The sequence below is a fragment of the Rhinichthys klamathensis genome, unplaced genomic scaffold (genome assembly GCF_029890125.1).
Source record: "Rhinichthys klamathensis goyatoka isolate OS25496 unplaced genomic scaffold, OSU_Roscu_1.1 h1tg000105l_1, whole genome shotgun sequence".
Classification (NCBI taxonomy): Eukaryota; Metazoa; Chordata; class Actinopteri; order Cypriniformes; family Leuciscidae; genus Rhinichthys; species Rhinichthys klamathensis.
The window spans coordinates 1,136,744-1,156,161 of record NW_026606644.1 but is presented as its reverse complement, the minus strand read 5'-3'; the positions used below and the strand labels follow the sequence as shown (position 1 = coordinate 1,156,161).

General features: G+C 40.9%; 1 protein-coding gene across 1 annotated transcript in view; it reads right to left on the bottom strand.

The window, feature by feature from the left end:
- Nucleotides 1-19,418, bottom strand: part of LOC130087183 (uncharacterized) — a 35,476-nt gene that overhangs the window by 9,987 nt on the left and 6,071 nt on the right. The window contains exons 5-23 of the mRNA XM_056253409.1: nt 17,705-19,397; nt 17,409-17,492; nt 7,236-7,403; nt 6,734-6,817; nt 6,416-6,583; nt 6,179-6,340; nt 6,014-6,094; nt 5,858-5,932; nt 5,559-5,711; nt 5,183-5,341; nt 4,934-5,002; nt 4,570-4,761; nt 4,292-4,450; nt 4,033-4,104; nt 3,146-3,205; nt 2,778-2,864; nt 2,578-2,658; nt 1,793-1,942; nt 1,019-1,177 (exon numbers count right to left, since the gene is read on the bottom strand). Coding sequence (XP_056109384.1) covers nt 1,019-1,177; nt 1,793-1,942; nt 2,578-2,658; nt 2,778-2,864; nt 3,146-3,205; nt 4,033-4,104; nt 4,292-4,450; nt 4,570-4,761; nt 4,934-5,002; nt 5,183-5,341; nt 5,559-5,711; nt 5,858-5,932; nt 6,014-6,094; nt 6,179-6,340; nt 6,416-6,583; nt 6,734-6,817; nt 7,236-7,403; nt 17,409-17,492; nt 17,705-19,397 — 3,856 coding nt within the window. The remainder of the gene's footprint in view (nt 1-1,018; nt 1,178-1,792; nt 1,943-2,577; nt 2,659-2,777; nt 2,865-3,145; nt 3,206-4,032; nt 4,105-4,291; nt 4,451-4,569; nt 4,762-4,933; nt 5,003-5,182; nt 5,342-5,558; nt 5,712-5,857; nt 5,933-6,013; nt 6,095-6,178; nt 6,341-6,415; nt 6,584-6,733; nt 6,818-7,235; nt 7,404-17,408; nt 17,493-17,704; nt 19,398-19,418) is intronic.

The following is a 19,418-nucleotide window of genomic DNA, read 5'->3' as shown; positions in this document are numbered from 1 at the left end:
TCATCTCAGATGGTCTAGAAGACAGTGGAAATGTGTGCTGTGGTCAGATGAGCCATGTTTCAGCTTGTTTTTGGAAAAAAATGGACATCGAGTTCTCAGTCCCAAAGACGAAAGGGCCCAACCAGACTTTCACCAGCGACCCGTTCTAAAGCAAACATCTGTCCTGGTATTGAGGTGCATCATTGCAAACGGTATGGGTAACTTGCATTTTTGTGAAGGTACCATTGACATGGAGGCATATATTTGGATTGTACAGACATAAACTGCCATCAAGGGAAGCAAGACAATGTTAGGCCTCATTCTGCACATGCTAAAACTGAGTGGTTTCTAGACACTCTATATGTAGAAGAGATGAGCCTGATGCCTAACTGCAGTCCAGATCTGTCTCTTATGGAACATGTATGAGCCATCATGAACAGGAGAATCAGGCAACGATGACCACAGACTGTTGAGCGCTGTCTTGTATCAGACAAGATTGGGCAAATATTCCACTTGCAAAACTCCAACAATTAGTATCCTCAACTCCCAAATGATTAAAAAGTATAATTAAAAGGAAAGGTGAAGTGACAGTGGTAAACATGCATCTGTCCCAACTTTTTTGGGGTGTGTTGCAGCCATCAAAATTCAAATTTGTTCATATTTACAAAATACAATTATGTTGGTCAGTGAAAACATTGGACAACTTTTCTTTGTACTATTGTAAGTAAAAAATAGAATGAACAAATCACAGATTCTTGATTGTATTGCATTTTAAAAAATGTCCCAACTTTTTCTGATTTGGGGTTGTAAATCAACCAATAGCAAACCACAACCATCTAATCAATTTCCCAAAATCAAGTACCGCCCTGCATTTTTTCTTATTCCAGATCCCGTTTCACACAGATATACATCACAATGGAGAAGAAAAGACTATCATAACTTCATTACTTTAAATGTTATTTCATGTGGAACAAATATATATCTAACAGAAAATTTTGTTTTCATTCTTTCTAGCAGAAGTTTTGGCAGATCATCATACCAGACGTCATGGAGGCTGGGACATGTGTGACACAGGGAGAGGATCTTCGGTGGCCAGTTCTCAGTCAGGCTGTTCGTCGTCAACTGCACCTTTTTCAGACCAGACACCGAGTGCAGAGACAACAGCAGAGCGTCCACACTCTCGTCAAACGCAGGACCTCTGGTGTTACATGAAAGTGATCCATATTTAGTTAAAGAGAACCTGTTATGCTTTATCTCTAGTGTGTAATGCTGCAGTTTCAGTATGAAAAAGTCTGCAAAGTTACAGTTATTCTTTAAATCAGTGCGCACTGTTTCTGAACTCCATTGTATTTTTGAGTTTTCTTCCGGAAACATATAGGCTATGTCTGACAATATCACTCATTTAAATAATTTCTGCCCAAGGCATACGCAAAAAACAGGTTAGATAGTTAGTTAATTAGTAGTGTGTTAAAACTCGTGGTTATGGTAAGGGGCGTGACATTTCCAAAACACACACTGGAAGCGACCAATCACAACACACTGATCCAGCCGACCAATCAGAGCACATTGCGCTTTTCGGAAGGAGGGGCTTCATAGAGACAGGAACTAAACAGAGCGTTACTGACAGACTGGGAAGAGAGGTGTTGCAATAAGGTCAAATATGTGAAAAATAATGTGTGTTTTGAACATTCAAACATGAAAAGCTATTCTACACTAAATCAAGACTTTGTAAAAGGGTATAATATGGCCTCTTTAATAAATTAACATTGATTTCATATTAAATTGAAGGTTCTGTTTCATAGTGTCATTTTACCTTATAGAGAGCCCTTTGCATTGGTTATATGCTCGTATGAAGGTTTTCCAGTCACTGCTAGTTTCTCCTGAGTTTTCAGACAGGGTGAGCTCTATCCGTGAGAGCAGGGACTGTGTGCTGGGACTGGAGTCATTGCACTTTAAAATCAAGCTAAAAGGGAAATAGAAATACTAAATAAATAAATACATACATACACAAAACAGTAAAGTTGGCCTTAACACATATCACACTTATTTATTTCAAAAATTTGGTAACAGAACAACTGTATGTGGCTGTTTCAAAACAACACACCGAGTCAGATGCACACATACTGTACATGATGTGTATTATAACATTTATTTGGAAGGATGTTTGCTCTTCTAGAAACACAGTATGTTAGAAGGGCATGCTAACATCTTATCAAATTTATGCTTGTTTAAGATTTATGTGAATCCACTTGTTTAAAAATGGTGGAGATACTGGGTTTAGTTTATGGTTTTATTCAAGGTATACATTCTATCAATACATGCATTCCCTGGGTCTCGAACCCATGACCATGACGTGTCCAGCACTATGCTCGACTGGTTAAGCTACAGGAATGCATAAAACAGGGCTTAACTCCTACTAGTCATTCTTAGTTGCTCTAAATACAGTAGAACCATACATTATACAGTAATTAAATATTACAAAAAAAAAGACCTTCCATATGAAATTAAAACAAACCAATGAACACTTATCAACTCGCTCTCATGGATATTAATAATTCTGGTTTGTGATCTACGTTTAAGTAATAGAGGGCTCTCTACCTGCATTTTCCAGACAAAGTTTTCCACATCCTGATATCTGTGCAAAGAATACGCTCCACATTGTCCAGCTGATCAGAGTCGCTTCAGGTAAAAGACACATAGCCAGTGTTAGCTTTCTTTGCAGATTCAACTTAATCCAGTCTGATGTTTTGAGCAGAAGTAGTGATTGTATCAGTATTATATATACAATATTTTCTCACTTGATTCCATGGCTGCAGTCACTGAGAGGCGAGGAGGACATGCTGTCTTCATCACTGTCACCTGACATCTGTCTTGCAGACGGACACCTGTGAATATTTTCACTGTTAGATAGATGAACACTTTCCTCAAATACAACTGTGCTGAATAATCCAAAAATATATCGCATATCCTCACCACAAATAATACAAAAAGTCGAACTTAAATCAAAACCTGTCACTTTTCAATTAAATTCAGATTGATTGGATCAAGACTTGAGCTATATATTATATGTCATTGAATATCTCGTTTCACTCTGAAAAGCTGTACATCAGATTACAGAAGTATAATGATTTCCAATTAGACTCTTGAATAAAAACTGTCATCCCACCTAAAGTCATTCGATCTGTCTGAATCACTGTCCTCTTCACTCTCACTCGTCCTGTGGACACTGAAAAACAACCACAGAAATAACAACATTTAACAATATTTAATAAAAGCAGATTTAAAATGTTCAAACCGAAAGAAAACAGGATCAGTGACCAGCTGTCAAATTCATGTTTTGTTTACATGTTATTAATCTTCATTATTTTTTATTATATAACTCTTAACGGATCTAGTGGAAATGGCAAGAAATGTCATGAAACCTTGATTCATATATTCTCATATATATTCATAATCAAATGCTTACAAATTACAGACCCGTTAAGCTTGTTTGTTAATGACCAATCATAGAAAGTTATTATATTGTTGCAGTGTATTGTGTATTGTAATTACGTTATTTGAAATGAAGCTGAAACAAGATATTAGATGAATTAGATTAAATATTAGATGAAACTTAATTTTTTTGCCTTAAATAAATAACCTGTTTAAATTAAATTAAGTTCAAATATTAAAATAAATTCAAGCTAAATATATATATATATATTAATGATAAAAATGATAAAAGCACAAAACAAAATATCTAAAACTTAAACTAGAAATGAACACTGAAAAAATAAAGACAACAGCTAAATTTTTTTTTTAAATAAATGCTATTATAGTATATAAAACGTTACTACACTAACACTGGTATTGTGTTTTGCACTAATAATGTTATTGCTTTATAGCATCACTCGAGGGCGCTGGGTGACGAGTAATAGGATAGAGGATTCAGTTTTTAATCTCTCTCTATTCTCATAGTTAAGTAACTATGTGCTCTTTCATAAAGCATCAGTTGGTGGCACATGTCTTCATGGATGCTTGTTCTTTAGAATTCAGGAATCACTAATGCCTCACCTGGAGAATTCATTCCTGTAGTCCTTTTTGAAGTTTGCTTTACTTGTCTCAGGCCGCTCGACTGCCAAAAAACTGAGCCAAAACGTACATTATTAAAGCAATTATATTATTATTAGTAATTCAATGAGCTTTTCTCATCATTAAATGCAGTGTTCAACATGCATGTCACCATCACTAAGTAACTGCCTTCTCTAAGAGACTGCAAGTAACCATCAGTGTGTAGGCTACTCGTATGAAAAGAAGTGAACTGAATTCTCACGCTAATTCACTCAGACTGGGGTTCATCTGAATGAGATCCAGGACTCTGGATGCTCCATCCAAAGTCATGAATCTGAAGAACAGATCAACCTTCTTCAGACCAGAGGCCGAGGTCAGGGCGGAGAGTAGATCACACACTCTCTCGTCATACTCTGAAGAACTGTTAAAAACATACAAATACAGATTTTGAATCATTGCTACATCCTCCCTATTTCACACATACAAACACTCTCACTCTCTCACTGTCTCTCACTCTCTCTCTGGGGTTGAAATAGTTACCACTCCATCAAGTCTTTCAGCTGGTTGTAGGCCTGAAAGAATCTCCTCCAGTCAGCATTTGCATTCTCAGAGTCATCCGTCACTGTGATGGTGATGCAGGGAACCACTTTGTGCTCTGGACGTTTAAAAAGGTCGGTGATACAACAGTCATCGTCATCTATATAATTCAGATGGTTACAGCCGACTGAGAGCCTGCAAAACAACAGAGGACAAACATAGCATAATGCTTTAAAGCACAAAAATGTATTTAAGCAATTATATTCTCTCAGAATATCCAGACCTGTTGGAAATTTGGTGATATTTTACTGCTAAATGTCAATTATAAATCTAAACTACTGTTAGAAAGTTAAAACAGATGTGTTACCTCACTCCATCTTCTCTCATCATACCCAGACTCTCCACATCACTAACATTAGACATACTGGTCTTCAATCTGCCAAAACGAGAATTTATTGTGTTTAGATGTAAGTACAGAAAGAAGACACAACCATTTCCTTACAGATGTATTATGTAAGTATCATGGTATCAAATGATAATGTCTATACAATGTTTTTCACATCATGGCACTTCTTTGTACGTTTTCAAGTGGGAAAACGCAACAGGTTATTCTTACTGCAAGTGAAGTAAGCTGGAACAAGACAGGAAGAGTGTGAACAGACCAGCCGCCCAGCTCTCAATCAGGTTGTTTAGCCAAACTTTAACCTCCTTCAGACCAGGAACAGAGTGAAGGAACATCAGCAGAGAATCTGTATGCTCATCCAACTCTGGGCATCTTAAAAAGAAGAAGATGTATTAGCTTGTTGAATGTATTGGGTGAATTCCAGTCAATGAATATATCTTGTTCAGAAAGTTGTGAATGAACAAATAAAAAGGGACAAAATATTTAAGACGGTAGTTGAGAGAACAAATCCGAATGCATCATGTTGCGTTACATTTTTAAGTTCTCCCAACAATTCCTTTTTTTTTTTTCTTTTTTTTTACAAACTCACTGTTCTGTCAATTGAATGACATTGTAAAGCCTTTTGAAAAGAACCTCCCAAATGACACTAGACCCTTTGAGAGGAGGGAAACTGAGCGTGAGCTTCACCAGTGCCGGTTTGTCCAGACAATGGTAATGTGCCGGCTCTCCACTGCTACCATATCTGGAAAGAAACATTCATTTTCATACAGTAAATGTGCACGCAGTATGACTTAAAATGGTAATGAGCTTTGCCCTAAATTTAAAAGAAACTTCATAAAATTCTTAAAGTGTAAAAGAATGCAGGATATTTCATGCTTGAATTCTTACGCAATATCATGAGCCCATCTGTCCATTGCAAGAGTCAATGATGGATTTTTCTTTTCACTTTCATGCATCTTGTACCTAAAAATATTTTACTAACAGTTATTTAGCACAACTATAGGGTTGATGGACCATGCAAAATGAAAAGAAAGGATGACTTACGGTTCATATGGCTTTCTAAAGACCGAAAATGTTGAACAGATCCTTTCGTCATCACTAATCATGAGGTTGCTCACATGAAACCTAATAGATCATAAATGTGATCAAAATATAAATCAGCTGTACATTTATTGAGAAATTACATATGTTAACATTATTTGCTCCTACTTTATGTGAGAAATCTTAGGATTAACTTGAAGGTAGCACAGAATTCTGGAGGTCCAAATATCTGTCAGGTACTCTGCTCGCAAGTCCAGCTCAGTTAAACCAGGAACACGACTCATGAAAGACAGCAGTGCATCCACATTCACACCAAACTCCATGTTTTTCCTTGGAACAAACACACAAATACCAATGTTATACATGTGTATCGTGGGTATTTAAAAGTAAAAGGAGAATACCTACAGCTCTGAGAAGCATCTGAGGTTATGGGATGACTTGAGGAATTCAGTCATGGGTGTTGCAGAGAAAGGACAGAGCGCGAAGGATATTTTTGAAAACCCTTGATAATAAGAAAGACCAAGCTTTTCTGAGATTTCACCCTGATGCCCTTCTGAATGCCCAACAGTAAACCTAAAATTAGGACAAAAGAATTATTAAATGATTCATAATTTGTTGTTATTAAAATATCAAGTCACATAATGTTATATTCTTATCTGAATAAATGTAAGACATTTTAACTGATAATGATGTTGTTTGGAAAATGTATAAGAATTGAATTACCAGACAGAATTATTTTTGCTTGCCATGGTGAACTCTGAGCAAAGACTCTTATGTATGGTTTCTGCTTGACTGGCAATGCATACGCTGTGAAAATCAAATGAAATGAGCATCAATCTACAAAATACCTGGTTTCAAATGTAAAAAGATTGCATGCATGTCTTCTTGTTTCTTGGGCAGCTGACACATCTCTACACTTCATCTTAAAACTTTAAAGAATTCTTCTACTCTTTTATAATTATTATGCCTATTGTTTTAATCACATCACATTAATTGAGAGGCAAGATGTAATATTTGTACTGTAAAATGGGCCCTTTTCTGCAAAAAGCTGAAAATGTTATGTACATATCTCTATATTTATGTACATTATGAAAATGTATGCAGATTTATGCATATGTTCCCTATATTTATGCTCAAATTTCCCTATAATTATGTACATTTAAACCAGAAACCTTGACGTTCATGTCCATGATATTTGTCAAGTTCGTCATTGTGTTTGGTTTACCTGAACCTTCTATCCATCATCTCTTGTACAAGGAAGTTCATGGTCAAATCGACATTGGTGTCGCTGATGCTCCTCAACACCAGTCGAATGTTACCCACTGATGTTTGCCCACTGAGTGTTTTCAGGATCTTCTGCACACTTTCATCTGATAGGGCTCCATCCTCCATGCTGCAATGCATTTATAACACTGCTTTAAAAAATGTTAATTTTAAGATGTAGCAAAAAAATTAAGTAAGGTTGTCTGTATTGCTTTCTTTCCTATCATTTAAAATTGCAAAACATGGATTTGTGGTGGTGGATGCTTAAATATTAAGTATTGCCTAAACCTAAAGTTTAGCCTACAGATTTCTGAACATGTATGTGGACAGATGGATCTATTAGTTAATCAGATCATGGTGAAATCATGTTCACCACGGTGGATCTAAGTAGAACATGTTCCTGGACCAACGTCCTTCTTGATCCTGGAACAATAGACATTTCACACAATAAGTGGAAATACGTAATCGTTGCGGAAGCGGAGTTCCTGTCAAGCGTCAATACATCAGAAAAACATACCTGGGCAAGAGAAAATAGATCAGAGAGTCTACACAACTTCAAAAAAATTAAACTTGTCATGGTCCAGTTGTTGATGACTTTGTAAAATGGTGTGGTGATGCTTGTCTGCAGCTGAATGTGTCTAAGACCAAAGATATGACTTTAGAACTGAAGCGGATTCTTCCCAGTATATGTTCATTTAGGGTGAGAAGGTGGACTGTGTGGAAAGTTATAAATATTTAGGGACTATTATTGACAATAAACTGCGTTTTGATGTGAATACGAAAAAGAAGTCTGTCAGTTTTATTATGTCCCTAATTTTATTAAATGTATGCTCCATCTTTCATTTCAAATTCTTAAATTTGATAAATATATTCAATTAAAATAATTATACACTAGGCTGTTACCAATAAAATTAAATAATAATTTGCATTGAAAAATTATAACTGTATTAAATTAGATTATTTAAAATATTTTTGAATATACAACTAAGGAATGTTGAAAAGAATGATACTTTATGAAAACTAGCGTTTTGTCATTCAACGTTATCACTTGCTTGAGAAGTTGAAGTCGTTCTCTATCTCCGTTGCTTCTAGCCACGGTGGTTAAAAATGGTACGGTCCACAATAGGGGTGTCTGAAATCGCTTTACATTAAAATGTTCCTACAGTGAAAATAGGAGTTGACTTGTATTGTAACTGTAATTATATTTTTTCACAATATCAGAAAAATTATCTGACCCCTCCAAAACTGATATTTCTGTCTTCATTGGGGGGTATACCCCCAGTACCCCCCGTAATTCGAACTATGTTTTTAAGGTGACAATCCTTTACACGAGTGCTAGTATTCTATGTTCAAACCAAGCGGCAACCTCCCTGTCTCTCTCTTGAAACCAACACGGAAGTGAATTAAACTGCAATTCATCGACTGGCCGCTTGAGGCAGGCTGCAGAAGTGAGTCAAATCTGCATCTCCCCCATGTTAAAATGCCCAAATTTACAGCAGAAAAAAAAACATGTTTACAGCCTGGAGCAAAAAGTGGTTTTGCTCTTTATTTATTTTGCCCTTCATGACAACTGTCAGGGGGGTGAATTTTTTTACCACTCATCCGTTTAAATTATATTAAACCTGCATAATTAAGGGCGTGGCCACTTGAGTGACAGGTGGATTGCGGCCGTTTGTCTGCTGTCTGTTAACGTCACCTCAGCTAATTCCAGCAGCTGCTGTACTAGCCATCTCTGCCGTGTTTGTGCTTTTTTCGGGATTATTTCATACAATTTAATACACGCAATTATACCTTCCCCCACGCCGTTGGATTCCGTTGTTGTCGAGTATGGAGAGAACAACCAGCGCTGTATTTCCAGTTGTTTTCCTCGCATGCACTAACATTAATGGATGTCTGACAATTTCCTTGCTAAAAAAGTCTATAGATATAGAGACCATGCACACTCGTTATGCGGTACTGTTGCTCTCACGGAACAGATATGCTTATGTAGTGACTTTGACATACATAATTCACCTTTGTTCTTGGCATTGTTCCTCACTGTTGTTCAGTGTTCAACACCACAATCACTGACTGTCGGAGACTGGCCGAGGAGGCTGATAATTTTTTCCTGGCGAGTCAAGAAAATTGCGCGGCCGCGCTTTTTCCCACGCACATCTCTTCGGTGACACGGAACGACTCCACCTTTATCGCGGCTACCACTTCTCGGCGGCAGCAGTCTTCTGGCCCCCAACAACCTTCAGGCTTGTGTTTTTACCATGCGAAGTTTGGAACTAAGGCTAACAAATGTCGCCTACCATGCAGTTTCGGCGGGTCGGGACACGCAGGGGCCGGCGCTCAGTAGTGGCCATGAGTGTTGGCCGCGTAGGCAGGCTGCTTTTCATCCACGACAGCATCTCCGGACGGCGTTTTCTGTGCGATACAGGAGCACAGAGGAGCGTCCTGCCTGCATCCCGTTTGGACATGGTGACTGACAGCCACGGCCCCCCTATGGAAGCTGCCAATGGAAGCCCCATCCGCACTTATGGACAAAGGTACGTCGAATTGTGTTTCGGAGGACAGCGCTTCGGCTGGAACTTTGTTACAGCAAAGGTGGCCGTTCCCCTCCTCGGTGCTGATTTTTTGTGTGCACATGGACTGTTGGTAGATGTAAAGAACCGCCGCCTGATTGACGCGTCACGTTTTGCTCTTATACATGCACGCTCAGCGGGCCCGACTCCATACGACTGTCTAGCATGCTTTCAGTTTCTGATGATTTCCACCGTCTGCTTGCCAGGTTCCCAGCTCTCACTCAGCCCACTTTCTCTGCATCTGCCGTGAAGCATGGTGTGGAGCATCATCTCGCCACTACTGGTTCGCCCGTGTATGCCCGTGCTCGGCGCCTCGACCCGACCAAGCTTGCCGTTGCAAAGGCTGAGTTTGCGAACATGGAGCGCCTGGGAATAGTCCGCAGATCCGACAGCCCATGGGCATCGCCTCTTCATATCGTCCCCAAACCTGGTGGCGACCAGACCGATACCCAGTCCCGAACATACAGGATTTTTCAGCACACCTGTCTGGCAAAGTGATTTTTTTGAAGGTGGACCTTGTTAGAGGTTATCATCAGGTTCCGGTACATCCACTGGACATTCCCAAAACGGCAGTGATCACACCGTTTGGTTTGTTTGAGTTCCTGCGCATGCCGTTCGGCCTTAAAAACGCAGCCCAATCTTTTCAACGACTCATTGACTCTGTGTTGCGGGACCTGCCTTTCCTTTTTGTGTATTTGGATGACATCGATTACATTATTTTAAATGAGTCAACCCCACAAGATTACAGTTATAAAAATGAACCTCGTCTGAAAGGCAAAGGGGGAGGGTGTTGCTGTAATTTATAGTAATATTTTCAAAAGCACTAAGAAATGTAGCTTTAAATATACTTCTTTTGAAGTATTGGTGCTTAATGTAAAAATATATAGTGTAAACGATAAATCACATTTGAGAATTATGCTGGCTACTGTATACAGGCCACCAGGGCACCATAAAGATTTTATCAAAGAATTTGCGGACTTTCTATCAGATTTAGTATTGGCTGCAGATAAAGTACTAATTGTTGGTGATTTTAATATACATGTAGATAATGAAAAAGATGCTTTGGGATTGGCATTTAAAGACATTGTAAACTCAATTGGAGTTAGACAACACGTGTCAGGACCTACTCATTGTCGTAATCATACTCTAGATCTAATATTATCACATGGAATAGATGTTGATGCTGTTGAAATTCTGCAGCAGAGCGATGACATCTCAGATCATTATCTAGTCTCATGTAAATTACATTTAGCCAAGGCTGCAAAGCCGACTCCGTGTTATAAATACGTTAGACCTATAACTTCTGCCACTAAAGATTGCTTTATCAATAATCTTCCTAATCAGTTTCATCATCTCAGCATCCCGGATAGCTTAGAAGAACTCGATATTGCAACAGAAACGTTTAACTCTCTCTTTTCCAGCACTTTAGACGCAGTTGCTCCGTTGCGCTTAAAGAAGATTAAAGAAAATAGTCCAACGCCGTGGTACAGCGAGCACACTCAGGCCCTTAAGAGAGCAGCCCGAAAAATGGAGCGCAACTGGAAGAAAACTAAACTAGAGGTATTTCGGATTTCGTGGAAAGAGAGCTCGATTGCTTACAGAGAGGCTTTAAAAGCTGCTAGATCTGCTTATTTTTCAAACCTATTAGAAGAAAATAAACATAATCCTAGGTATTTATTTGAAACAGTGGCTAAACTAACGAAAAAGAAAGCTTCAAGCTCAGAAGTGTCAAAGCAACACAGCAGTGATGACTTTATGAACTTCTTCACTTATAAGGTTGATAATATCAGGGACAAAATTATAACTATGCAACCGTCTACCACAGTATCGCATCAGGGAGTGCATTGTAGTCTCCCTGAGGAAAAATTTGATTTATTTGTTGCTATAGGAGAGGAAGAATTCTGCAAACTCGTTAATTCATCTAAATCGACAACTTGTATGTTAGATCCTATACCGACTAAGCTACTGAAAGAGATGTTTCCAGAGGTCATATATCCTCTTCTTAATATCATTAATTCCTCTTTGTAGGATACGTACCAAAAACCTTTAAACTGGCTATGATAAAACCGCTTGTTAAAAAACCACAACTTGATCCTACAGAATTAGTCAATTACAGGCCGAGCTCGAATCTGCCTTTTCTGTCAAAGATATTAGAAAAAGCAGTATCTTCACAACTATGTTCCTTTCTAGAAAGAAATGATATCTGCGAGGATTTTCAGTCCGGATTTAGACCGTACCATAGCACTGAGAACGCTCTCATTAGAGTCACAAATGATTTGCTCTTATCATCCGATCGTGGTTGTATCTCTCTATTAGTGTTACTCGATCTTAGTGCTGCATTTGACACCATTGACCACAACATTCTCTTAAATAGACTAGAAAACTATGTTGGCATTAGTGGAATTGCATTAGCATGGTTTAAATCATACTTAACTGACCGTTATCAGTTTGTAGCAGTAAATGAAGAGATGTCTTATCGATCACAAGTTCAGTATGGCGTACCACAAGGCTCAGTACTAGGACCGCTGCTGTTCACTCTGTACATGCTACCATTAGGAGATATCATTAGGAAACATGGAGTTAGCTTTCACTGTTATGCCGATGATACTCAGCAGTATATTTCTTCAAAACCCAACGAAACTTACCAATTCACAAAATTAACGGAATGCATAGCTGATATAAAAAATTGGATGACTAGTAATTTCCTACTACTAAATTCTGAAAAGACAGAGATTCTAATTATTGGACAAAAAACTTCCACACGTAATAACCCAGAATACTGTCTAACACTTAATGGCTGCTCTGTCAAGTCTTCGTCGTCGGTTAGGAACCTGGGTGTGCTATTTGATACCAACCTTTCTTTTGAAAGCCACGTGTCTAGTATCTGTAAAACTGCATTTTTCCATCTTAAAAATATATCTAAAATACGCCATATGCTCTCATTGGGAAATGCGGAACAATTAGTCCATGCGTTCATGACCTCAAGGCTAGATTATTGTAATGCTCTACTGGGTGGTTGCCCTGCACGCTTAATAAACAAACTACAGCTAGTTCAAAACGCCGCAGCTCGAGTTCTTACCAGAACCAGGAAATATGACCATATTAGCCCGGTTCTGTCAACACTGCATTGGCTCCCTATTAAACATCGTATAAATTTTAAAATATTGTTGATTACCTACAAAGCACTAAATGGTTTAGCTCCGGAGTACTTGAGCGAGCTCTTAACGCATTATAGTCCTTCACGTCTATTGCGATCTCAAAATTCCGGCCAGTTGATAATACCTAGAATATCTAAATCGACTGCAGGCGGTAGATCCTTTTCCTATTTAGCACCAAAACTTTGGAACAGTCTTCCTACCATTGTCCGGGAAGCAGACACACTCTGTCAGTTCAAAGCTAGACTAAAAACACATCTCTTTGACCTAGCATACACATAATACATTATAGACTTCTATAAATTCAATGTTAGGCTGCATAGATTAGGTCAGCCGGAACTTGGAACACTTCCCTTAAATCTTGATGTACTCGCTACATCATAAGAAGAATGGCATCTATGCTAATATTAGTGTCTTTGTTTATCCCGAGGTTTTCCCGCAGCCTGCCGGATCCAGGCCATGTCCAGATCTGACGAGGGAGCTTTGCTTGGACCCGATGACAATGCAGTGCTGAAGTATCCAATATCCTCTCCCTATGGAGGATCCCTTTCCCACTCTACAGATAAAGCGTTGTGAATTCCGGCTCGCGTACCCCGAAGTGATAAAATAAAACAAAATTCTGTATCAAAATTTATAGGCAAGAAAAGTAGTTTGTTTAGGCTGGGTTGTATGAATTACAAACCTGCGCACATATTTTAAAAAGCACATAACTATAGAATTCTGAATGAGCATGTGAACGCCGTCAGTGTTAATCACAGGTTCGCGTTTAAAGTCTGATCATTTCGACAGAGGTGAATCAATCAAAGTTAACTTTAGCTGGAAGTAACATTATTCAAGAACCGCTATAACGCCAAAACAATCTGTTACCTTAAATTATATGTTTATCTCTGTAAAGCTGCTTTGAAACAATCCATTGTTAAAAGCGCTATATAAATGAAGATGACCTGACATCCTAGTAGTGAGCACGTCCAAGTCTCAGCACCTTGCGCACCTCCAAACCCTTTTTGAGCGGCTTAGCCAGCATGGACTGATTGTCAACCCCGCCAAATGCCAGTTCGGCTTGACCACCATCGACTTCCCAGGACACAGAGTCACTAAGGACGGGGCAGTCCCCCTCCCGTTAAAGGTGGAGGCGGTCGCACAGTTCCCGCGCCCTCTCACTGTCAAATCCCTGTAGGAGTTCCTCGGCATGGTAAATTTTTACCACCGTTTCATCCCTCGAGCTGCTCAGCTCATGCAGCCTTTGCATGAGGCCTTGAAGGGTAAACCCAAGCACGCTGTATCCTAGAATGAGAGTAGAGACAGGGCTTTTGCTGCCACTAAGACAGCCCTAGCAAACGCCGCCATGTTGGCACATCCTTCTCCAACAGCCCCCATCTCCTCGGATGCCTCGGACTATGCTGTTGGTGCTGTATATGAGCAGTGGGTAGACGGGGCCTGGCAGCCGCTGGCTTTCTTTAGCCGTCAGCTGCGCCCCTGTGAGCGGAAGTACAGCACATTCGACCGGGAGTTGCTGGGTCTCTACCTCGCTATCCGACACTTTCGTTCCCTGCTGGAGGGCCGACATTTCACCGCTTTTGTGGACCACAAGCCGTTGACTTTTGCCATGGCCAAGGTGGCTGAACCGTGGTCCGCCCGCCAGCAACGTCATCTGTCCTACATTTCTGAGTTCACCACGGACTTGCAGCACGTCGCCAGTAAGACCAAGCAAGTGGCGGACTGCCTATCACGGGCTGTGGCTGGGGCAGTCCACCTGGGTTTGGATTACGACAGCATGGTAGCGACTCAGGCCACAGACCCAGATGTGCAACTCCTGAGGACCTCGGCTACAGGGTTGCAGCTCGAGGACGTGGTTTTTGGCGATGCCGGCACCAAGCTCCTGTGTGACATCTCCACAGGTAGTCCTCAGCCGGTCGTTCCCTCGGGATGGAGGCGACAAGTTTTTGATGCCGTCCATGGTCTCTCCCACCCGGGTACGAAAGCGTCACAGAGACTGGTGGCAGGGAAGTTTGTTTGGCATGGCTTCAAGAAGGACGTTAGGGATTGGTCTAACACCTGTGTTGAATGCCAACGGGCCAAAGTCCATCGCCACACTTAAGCCCCGTTAGGGTCTTTCTCGGTTCCGGAAAGACGTTTTGACCATGTAAACGTGGACCTGGTTGGTCCTCTGCCCTCCTCTCACGGTTTCACATATTTGTTCACCATGGTTGACAGGACCACCCGCTGGCCCGAGGCTGTGCCTTTGACGTCAGTGACGTCTTCCGAAATGACACGGGCATTTATTGGCACCTGGGTTGCACGTTTCGGCACTCCTTCGGACATTTCCTCTGACCGAGGCGCACAGTTTACTTCTGAGCTGTGGGCCGCTGTCGCACAGAGCCTCGGAGTGAAACTCCACCGTACGATGGCATATCACCCGCAAGCTAACGGACTCTGTGAACGTTTTCATAGGTCAATGAAGGCTGCCCTGCGCGCTGGCCTCAAAGACAGCAACTGGGTCGACAAGCTCCCGTGGGTGATGCTGGGCATCAGGACCGCGCCAAAGGAGGACCTTCAGTCCTCATCCGCGGAGTTGGTTTATGGACAGCCACTGCGGGTACCAGGGGATTTTGTCCCTAGCACCACGGTTCCCTGGTCTGCTACTTTTCAGCGGTCCACTCTACTGGACAATGCGAGGCTTTTCGCACCTGTCCCTACTTCCCATCACGGCCTTCCTCAGTCACACATACCCGCTACGAGGGCCCATTTCGGGTTCTGGAGAAGGGGGACAAACATTTTGTGGTGGACAGGGGCGGGAAACCGGAGCGACTCTCCATTGACCGCCTCAAACCAGCTCACTTGGACGTGGCCAGCCCCATAGACCTGGCCCAGGTCCCACGGCGCTGGCGGCCTCCTGCTCTGCCCCCACCCCTTGCTCCCCTCCCTCCCAAGCCTCCCACACTCCATGTCCCACACCCGTGCCAGGGCGGGTTGCCGGCTGCAGTGCGGTCTCCTCCTCCTTCCGTGCAGCGCAGCCGTTGTGGCAGGTTGATACGCCCACCTCCGCGTTGACTGTTTGGTTCTCCTGATATGGTGAATTCTGGGGGGACGCGTGTAGTGACTTTGACATACATAATTCCCCTTTGTTCTTGGCATTGTTCCTCACTGTTGTTCAGGGATCGTGGTCCCTTTAAATGTTCTGTATGCGTGATGATGTGAGACGCTAGTCAGCGCCATTTTGGAGTTGAGTGTTTTTGTTTTCAATAGTCAAGTCAAGTCAAGTCACATTTATTTATATAGCGCTTTTCACAATACAGATTGCATCAAAGCAGCTTCACAGTGATAACATGAAAGTAGTACAACACAGTTCAATAATATATTATTATAACAAATAATAATACAATAATAATAAACGACACACGCATTCGTGTGCTCAATGTGAGAAGTTGTCTCTTGCGATTTACTACAATTTCCACACTTATTTAACTTTTTAGTGAAAGTACCGTCAGATGAAATCCTGCAGGTGTCACTGCTTTCTCTCCGTCCATGCAATAGATGCACACCCTTGAATGAGCGCGGATTTCTAGTGCATTTACTTGAACTTCTGAGGTAATATCTTTGGTTTAACCCATTTGAGAAATTGAGAGGCGGTCAAAATCAGATTTTAAAATGGACTGAACAAAGCTCTTTACGAACTTGACGTGCGATGCCCTGCTGACTGACATGTATGCGCATGAACGCACAAGCTCAGAGCAATATTGTAAGTTACTGCATGATAATACATTTTTATAGCAGAATAATAATACATCATGATACAGAGTCTCACTTTTAGTTATGTCTTTTAACTATTATAATATTTCGAAGGGCAAAAACATGAACTAAACTATTGGCTTTAATTCTTCAATCAGCTGTCACTTTAACGTGAGGCCAGTAGCTCCACCCACGTCCTGCCTTTTTGCCCATTTTCTGTTATACGGTAGTGACGAAAGGTGACGCGTTGCCAAGATGGCGACGCCCAGCCCCGCTTTAGGCTTCAAAAACGCTCTTCAGAAACCTACGGGTGATGTCACGGACACTACGTCCATATTTTTTTTACAGTCTATGGTTCAAACCACTGATCTATATAATGACATGTCATTCTATATAGATCAGTGGTTCAAACACTTCAACCGGAAGTAGAAAACCGTTTAGTCAGTTGAACCCGCTATGAATCATGGGAAATAGAACGGGTGAAGGATAAGGTGGATAGTCCAATAAACCAATCAGAGCTGATGGATAGGTTTACAGTTAATGTCAATTTTAGGCTTAGGACAGGGGTTAGGGTCTTCTAGACCATTATTATTCACCTATCATTTCCCTTTAAATTCAGTGCCTAAAAACTCATTCTTGAGGCAATGGTGGCATTGTTACATTTATAAAAAGAGTAGCACATACTTTAAATAGTTCACGTTCTTTCTCCTCCCCAGGGCTGATGTCAGGAGGTTAACATCGGTGTCAGATAAGGAATCAAAATCCAGCCTTCAAAAACAAAAACCAGAAACCTATAATTCTTCATGACATAAACCAAACCCTTCAAATGATAATAAGAACTATAATACATTGTATACATCATCAAGGTTTTTAAAACATGATGAGATGGTAATAACATTTTTGGACACTATGGTATACTTTGGAAACCATGGAATATAAATACTTTTTGTAAGAGCATATAATTTAAGAACATAAATTACCTTAAAGTTGAACACCTGCAGAGTGCAGGATGAAGCATCATTAGATCTTTTGCATTGCACTTGACATTCATACTGATAATGCGTGAAGAATACTTGAGGCAGTACATCACAACCTGACAGTCGATGCCCTTCAAAGACCAGTTTATGTTAATACCTAAGTGTTCCCACCGCTTCATGATGTTCTTTAGTATGTCCTTATCATGAAGCTCATACAAGCAATGAAGAATGAAATCATTCGGGAACAATGTGCCAATGAAGTCCTTCTCTAGAATTCTGCTGATCCATTTTTCCAACTGGGAGCGAATAACAGTAAATGTTGACCGTGGATTTCCCCCCGGGATTAAACGGCTAACTTTCTTGTTTGAGAGACCAAAAAGGAACCGGATTACAGGGAAGAGATACTCATTGCACCTCCCATTGCCTGCTGATTCCAATAGCTCCTTGATTTTTATTTTCGCATCCGCCTCGTTTGTTAACACGTAGAACAGAGCGGTGAAGAACTCCTGAAAGCTGAGGTGCATGAAACCGAACATCTCCTTCAGATTAGTTCTCTCTTGCTGGCGAAATGTGCAGAGGAAGGGAATGTTTGGTAATTCAGAGATTGCTTTTGGAAGATCGTTTCTGGGAAACAGGACTTGGCGTTTTGACATTCCACTCTCGGCTAGCTGACCCAGGTTCTTGAGGAGGTCGAGCACTTCATGCTGACTCGAACTACTGTGATGCTTCAAGAGTGTGAACACAAAATCAACAAATATGGACGTGGTGGTCGTCAACTCGCTAGTAACAACACCATCTTTTCCTTTTCTTTTGAAAATTGTGCAGACAATCCAGCAGATGACCGGGATGAAGCAAGCGGTGTAGAGCAGCTCTTGTCTCTTTACCTGCTCATACACTTGACTTGAAAACTCTTCATCCTCAAAGAACCTCTGGAAGTATTCACTCACTCCTTTCTCCGAAAATCCCATGATCTCCATGAAGCATTGAGGCTTTTTCAGAATGTTCTCCAATTTGTCAACAGCGTTCGATCTTGTAGAAACCAGCAGGAAGGACTCTCTCATCATACGTCCTTTCAGAAGAGAGCAAACAATGGCCAATGGGTGGGATTTGATGACTGGTTTTGGTGGCAATGGCTCTTTGGATGCTGACAGCATAAGTTCATCAAAACCATCAATGATGAACAAGATCCTCTGTGGTATGTCTTTTAAGATCTGACCAATTTCATTAGGAGTTAAACTGCAGTTAAGGAGATCCACCAAGCTCTTCTCACCTGAGAGACCGCTGAGCTCTTTACATCTTAGATGAAACACTACATCGAAGAGTCTAGCGTAGAGCTCTCCAGAGGCCCAGTCCAGAATGATCTTTTGCGCAGTGATTGATTTCCCACTTCCAGAATCACCTTGGAGAATCACAGCTCTTGGAGTCACTTTTTTGGGGCCATTCTCTGGACCGAACAGCTTATCAAGGCTGATGTTTTGGTTTCTCTGGTTACTTTCTCTTGTGTTGAAGAATCGTTCCCCTCTAGAGCGCATCTCATTCTCTCGCTCTTTCTTTTCTCTGTGTTTCTGCACTATAAGCGGATCAATGTAGCGGTCATTAAGCAGCACCTGTTCACCGGCACGGGAAGTGTATTCTGTAATGTAGGCATATTCGGACAGTAGGGACTCCTTGTATTCTGTGATCAATGAGCTTGTATCTGCAAAAAACAATAGTTTAT